The sequence below is a fragment of the Equus asinus genome, chromosome 23, assembly GCF_041296235.1.
Source record: "Equus asinus isolate D_3611 breed Donkey chromosome 23, EquAss-T2T_v2, whole genome shotgun sequence".
Lineage (NCBI taxonomy): Eukaryota > Metazoa > Chordata > Mammalia > Perissodactyla > Equidae > Equus > Equus asinus.
Genome location: NC_091812.1, coordinates 48,027,508 through 48,033,507, shown reverse-complemented (window position 1 = coordinate 48,033,507; position 6,000 = coordinate 48,027,508). Strand labels below are relative to the sequence as shown.

Below are 6,000 nucleotides of genomic sequence, written 5' to 3'. Positions count from 1 at the left end.
TTTTCTACCCTTCACATTTTGTATTCGTTAGGATTGCATTTTTCTTAATAGTTCTTGCTGCTTTAAATTTAAAAGAAAAGAAATGGGGCTTTCTCATATTACAATTTCAAGGAAAAGGAGACTGCAAGGCTCATTCAGCGACGTATCGGAGGCCTACAAGCTGCACACCCCGCCACGGCCTCACGCTCCGATTTCTTCTATGGGGTTTTGTACAGTTCTTTTTTGGATGGTGCAAACCGCGCAAGTGCAGCATTAAAGCCGCCCCCGACCCTGGGAAACGATGGGAGAACATACAACTTAGGCTCTCCCTAACACACGGCCAAGGGCTGGAGGCCCGGATACCCGCCCCCAAACCCCGTCCACAACAATCGTTTCCTCCCTCCCCGCCTTTTACATACAGTACACATACAAATACACACACGCAGAGCGGCCAGCAGGGGCGGGCCGGGCCCGACCACTCCTCAAACCGCGGGGGGGAGCCGCGGCGGGCCGAGCTATTTTCGCCCGCTCCTCTCTCCTTCGCACCCGTCTTTCTCTCCAGCTGGCTGCCACTGTTAACTAGAAGCGGACTTGCGCATGGAGGGGCTTCGGAAGTTCCGCTTCGGAGCCACACACCTTAGGTGGGTGCTGCGTTGTCCCCCTCCCTCGGCGAGCAGTTGGTCCCGCCCCAGTGCTAGCGGGCGCCGAGCGGGAGCCGCGCGGGAGCAGCGCAGCGACGGCGGCGGCAGCGGCGGCGGCGGTTGCGATTCGGAGCCGTTGAGACGCCCCTGCGGCAGCTGGTGGCGCAGGTGGCTTGCGTGGACGCGGGCAGAGGCGGCCGGCCCGCCACCGCAGCCTCAGCGCCCGCCGCCCCGGCAGGTGAGCGGGCGGCAGGCACTCGCCCCGCCCCCCCTCGGTGGCCTCGCTCCTGGCTGTAGCGGGGAAGTGGCCGCGGCCCGCTGAGGAGCCGAGGGGCCGCCGGGGCCGCGGCCGTCGGGAGCAGGTTGAGCAAGAGGGCGCGTGTGCCTGGCAGGGGAGCGTTCCCCTTGTCTTTTGCCATCTTTTTTTCCCTCTCCCCCAGACCCTCCTCTCGCTCGGAGCTGGTGAAGAAAGATGGGGCGGGAGGAAGGGGAACGTGGGGCTGAGCAGCATCTCTGGCTCAGGTGGTGGCGTCTTTTCTGTCGTCGAGCGGGGGACCTGCGGAAACCTGGCGGGTGGCTCTCGGGCTGCGGAGGCCGCGCACTGGCGGAGGAGGAGCGGGAGGCGGCTCTCCCCTCACTCTCCCACCCCCGCCCCCGCCCGGGCCTCCCCTCCCCCGTCCCTCCCCGTGCGGCCCCTCCCTCTCGGGTTCTCGGCTCTAACCGCCCTCCGTGCTCTCCCTGGCAGGCGCGTCGGGACACCGAGGCATCCTCCCCCTCCCCGCGCCCCGGGAGCCTCGGCGCCGGTCCGCCCGCATCCCCGCGCCGTCCTCCCGCCGCACCTTCTCCCCGGGCTTCGGACCCCCGGCCTCGCCCCCGAAACATGACTCGCGATTTCAAACCTGGAGACCTCATCTTCGCCAAGATGAAAGGTTATCCTCATTGGCCAGCTCGAGTAAGTGATTTACAGCCTTCGCATTTAGCGGTGCTACCTTCCTCCGAGGCCTACTTCCTACGCTTTCTCTTCATTTTTTTTCTCCTGTTCTCTCTCCCTCTTTCCTTTACTCATTTGTAACCTGAGCTTCCACTGTAGTTTTTCTTTTCACCAGTAATCTCCCATGTAATTGTGAAAATCCAGGGTCTAATTCCTTGTGGTTTGTTTATCGCAGACTTTGACAGATTTTCCTAATCTGAAAGATCTAAATGAGATTACAGTTAATGTCCCATTATAGGTGGAAATAATCAAAAAGGGGTTTTATTTTGAAAAATTAATGAAACATTGACATTTTCCTAATTTTGAGGAAAAGGCAAAATATCAGTGGCATCTATGCAGGCTCTGGGATGTCACAGAGTTATATGTATTTAAATTGGATGTACAGGTATTTTTTCGTATGTTTTGTAGTTGTTGAGGCCTTCTGTATTTGCTTGTTTAATAAAGAGATTTAGCACTGGATAGTTTTAAACATTTTGCAATAAGTTAGCACCAAAGAGGATCTAGAAAATTTATTTTCACGATTTTTTATTGCTGAAATTTGCCTTCTGACCTTGAAGAAGTTGTTTTGCTTCTTTGATTGTCTCCCATAGGCAAAAGAGGAGTAGACCTGGATTCCTGGGTTCACACCTAGTGGTACAGAGAGAGGATTAAGGAACCAGGATTTTTTGTGGTATTTAGAAATTGAGACTGTATCTAAGCGCTATTTTCAGAAAAAGAGGCCTTTTTGTTACTTTATGGTAGGGCTCAGGTTCTAAGAAAGTGATAGAACCTAAAAAGTGTTGAGATGCTTTATTTAGATCAGTAAGTTCAAGACCCTTCTTAAATGTAAACATGTGATGTTTTAAAGTTGTAATTTCCACTAATTTACTCCTCTTTGAGGGGTGTTTTTTAAAAAAGATAATTAAATCCTATAGTCTTAATTATGTCATCTGGGAGGAAACATACCCATTGGTTACGGAGAATCATGGAGTGAGTTGCTAAGTGCTATCCAGGTACAAAATGTTTACTGTTTCTTGATTTTTCCCATCTAGCTCTTTACAGACTCCGGTTTACAGGTTTCCTTTCCTCCAAGTCTGTCAAGTGTCCCTTTTCAGTGGAGTCTTACTTGAACAATCCTTAATCATAATTTTTGTCTGTATATTTGACAACTCCAGTCTATTTCCTTTGTGATAACCTTTTAATACTTATGTGCATGCTTTGACTTCCAAATAGATTGTAAGCTTCCCGAGGGTAGTAGACATAAACTGAAGTTCTTTATCCTCCTACCCCCATGGTCCCTAGTGTACAATCATGTGCTTATAAAACACTGTATTTTGTGTTTAAATAGAGCATAGGGAAACTGGCCAGGTTTAAGGCCCCTCCAAGATACTTTCTTCATGGTTTTAGCATCCTTATTTATTTTGAGGTGTTATAAAATCTGAGGGTATGGGATAACATCTATATTCAGATTTCAGTGCCACAATGCAGTTAAAAGCCAAATGGAAATGTTTTAAAAATGATCTACTCTTCCAAATCATCCTCCCCATAGGCTTCAGTATGTTAGGTAACCAAGAGTTAGTGCTGATAATTTTTAAGTCTTGCACATTCTTGTAATCCTATACCAGTAAAAATCGTTTTTAAAGTCAACTTAAAAAAACTGCCTAACATTTATTAAACTCTGTAGGTGCTGGACATTTGCACAGATTTTTAAAGGTGTTTGCTAGCAGATGGAAGCATATGAACTGGGTTGACAGAAAATATCCCTTAAGACCTCTAAGGTTTTTCACAATGCTTGGGGCCTTCTCACAAAGTTGAAATGACAGGTATAATCATTGTATAGGTGAGGAAATTAAAGTCCCTAGGGGTGTTGAGTGGTAATGCTTCTGTTGGTGTCTGAAACCTCGAGACTGCCAACCAGTCAGATCACCCTCATGGTCTTCAACATGGCAATGTATATAGAGCATAGTAGGTCCTCTGGTCTGCTCCGTTCTTTACAAAGTCAACTGATGTTTTAATTAAAGTGTCTTTGGAATTAGGAAAATTATGAGAAAGGAATGTTATGATGAAGTTTAAATAAATGAATAGGTAATGAAATAAAATAGAAATGTTATTAAATTCTTGCTAGATACTACTACCTGATGGCTTTAACTCTGAGGTCTGCTTTCCCTTTACTGATAAGAGAAAGTAAGAAATATGCACATGTGTTAGACATAACAGCACCTGATATTTTCTTCCCTACTTAATTAGGAGGATTGGAAGAGGAATGAAAAAGGAACAGGTAACCTCATGATTCAGCCATGTAGGTGTATGATCTTTTCAGAAAATGTGTTTCAGACTTTGAGAAATAATGCTTTAAACTTGTTAATGTCTGCTTTTACCTTACTCTGATATTGCATAGCCTCCCTGCGGAAATAGCATTTAGGATTTCTGAATAGATTCAGATTCCCTTATCTGAAATGCGTAGGGCCAGGCATTTTTAAAAATTCAGAATTTAGGGATTTTAGAAAGGTAGTGATGGTACCTATGCCATATATTTTGCTTCTGGTAAGTTCTGGGCTGGCACGTGATAATCTAACACAATATTTCTGCAGAGGAGCATCGGTAGAAACACTAGTGGATAAGAGAAATGATGGAATAGCTTCAGTGTCAGTCTAGGTTTTCCCACCAAACGAATTTTGAGAAATATCTTGATTTTCAGAACTTCTTGGGTTTCAGAACTGGGGATAGGAGATTGTGGACATGTAAAACTGGTCCACTTTATATCAGATCCCTTTTGGATGTCTTGTTTTCTGTTTATTCTGGTGTGTTGAGGTGTATATAATTTGAAAGTTTTTAATTTTTCTGATCTTTCTTTTAGGTAGATGAAGTTCCGGATGGAGCTGTAAAACCACCCACAAACAAACTACCCATTTTCTTTTTTGGAACTCATGAGACGTAAGTCCTTTTAGCTCTAAAGGCAAATCAGAGTTAATTTAGCAGAGTCTTTAGGCATAAAATAGAAAACAAGTAAAGATAAATTCAAAGGGAAAATAGTAAAGTAGTAGGAAACTTGAAAATCGTCTTTGAACTTTGGGAAAAGTCTTCAAGTATCCCTTTTTAAATTTGTTTTTAAGGTAGAAAAATTAGACACTGTAGGTTTAACTTTCATTGGGGTAGATGTTTCCTTAATCATAAAAGGACGATACATATGGATTGTGTTAGCAACAAGGAGAATGACTGCTGGACGCAAGTATGTAAGGAAAGTTTTAACAAGCCATTCAGTGCTCATATTTAGTATAATAAGCCCTTTTCATAACGACAAGCTGGCACCCTATTTTAGATTTGTGATATAAGCCACACAAATGGTGTATTGTGGGGAAGGTGAGAAGAGAGCTGGTTAATTCCCTTTGTGTGTATTTATGTGGTCCCAAGAGCCACTTTGAATGCTCTGCTGCCCCTGGTGGATATGTGGACAGAGAACCGATTTGGTGACGCAAATTAATTTTTCAAAAATTGCAACTGAATATTGAACTGTTAGTTCTAGGTGCATAGGATTGCTTTAGAGGCTATCTCATTAATTTTGGAAAATATCCTACATACTTATAATTTTATAGCCTTATGAGTACTATATAATCTCACTGACTTTGGACTTGAAATTTAGAATTTGCAGTAATTTTGGTAAAGTAGGCTTGTTTACCTGGGACTAGGAGAAACAAAGCTGTTGAGATTCTAATTAGAATTATGTATTCCTGAGAGTGTCTATGCTGGCAACATTTGGTTTAACATTACTTAGCTACTGTGTGAACTTTTACATAATTTCTTTCAACAGCCTTATTAAGATATAATGTATGCCATAAAGTTTACTTGTTTCAAGTGTACAATTTAGTGGATTTTAGTGTATTTACTTCCATACCCATTAGCAGTCACTGTCCATTCCCTCCTCCCCAGCCCCAGAAAACCACTAGTTTACTGTCTGTCTAGATTTGCCACTTCTGGACATTCATATTCATGGTATACAGTGCCACATAATTATTTTCTTTAAAATACAGTTTTGAGTCCAGAATTGGATTGGTCTTCACCATAATTACTTTGAGTTGGGTTTAGGTATATCCTATATAAGTTTAATTTTGTAAGAAATGATGAATTTCTGAGTCCATGGGATAATCTACCATTTAAAAAAAAATTCTTCCATAAATTTTATAGGTAAAGATATCTTTTAATGAAAACTTTGTATACTGTGTATTGGAGTAGGGGTTTTCAGAATGTGGTACCAGGTCACACTGCAGTAGAATCACATGGGAACTTTAGCTAGACATGCAAATTCTTGGACACCCCATCTCAGACCTACTAAATCAGAAACTGACATGTGGGGCCTAGCAGTCTGTTTTAATAGCCTTCCAGATGATTCTGATGCATGTGAAGTTTGGAAAC

The 6,000-nt window shown here is 43.6% G+C and overlaps 1 protein-coding gene across 5 annotated transcripts in view; it reads left to right on the top strand.

Annotated features, from left to right (window-relative positions):
- Nucleotides 1–413: 413 nt before the first annotated feature.
- Nucleotides 414–6,000, top strand: part of PSIP1 (PC4 and SRSF1 interacting protein 1) — a 38,965-nt gene continuing 33,378 nt past the window's right edge. For all 5 annotated transcript variants that reach the window (XM_044757053.2, XM_044757057.2, XM_044757058.2 and 2 more), the window contains exons 1-3: nt 414–858; nt 1,366–1,572; nt 4,448–4,524. In XM_044757053.2, coding sequence (XP_044612988.2) covers nt 577–858; nt 1,366–1,572; nt 4,448–4,524 — 566 coding nt within the window. In that variant the 5' untranslated portion in view covers nt 414–576. The remainder of the gene's footprint in view (nt 859–1,365; nt 1,573–4,447; nt 4,525–6,000) is intronic.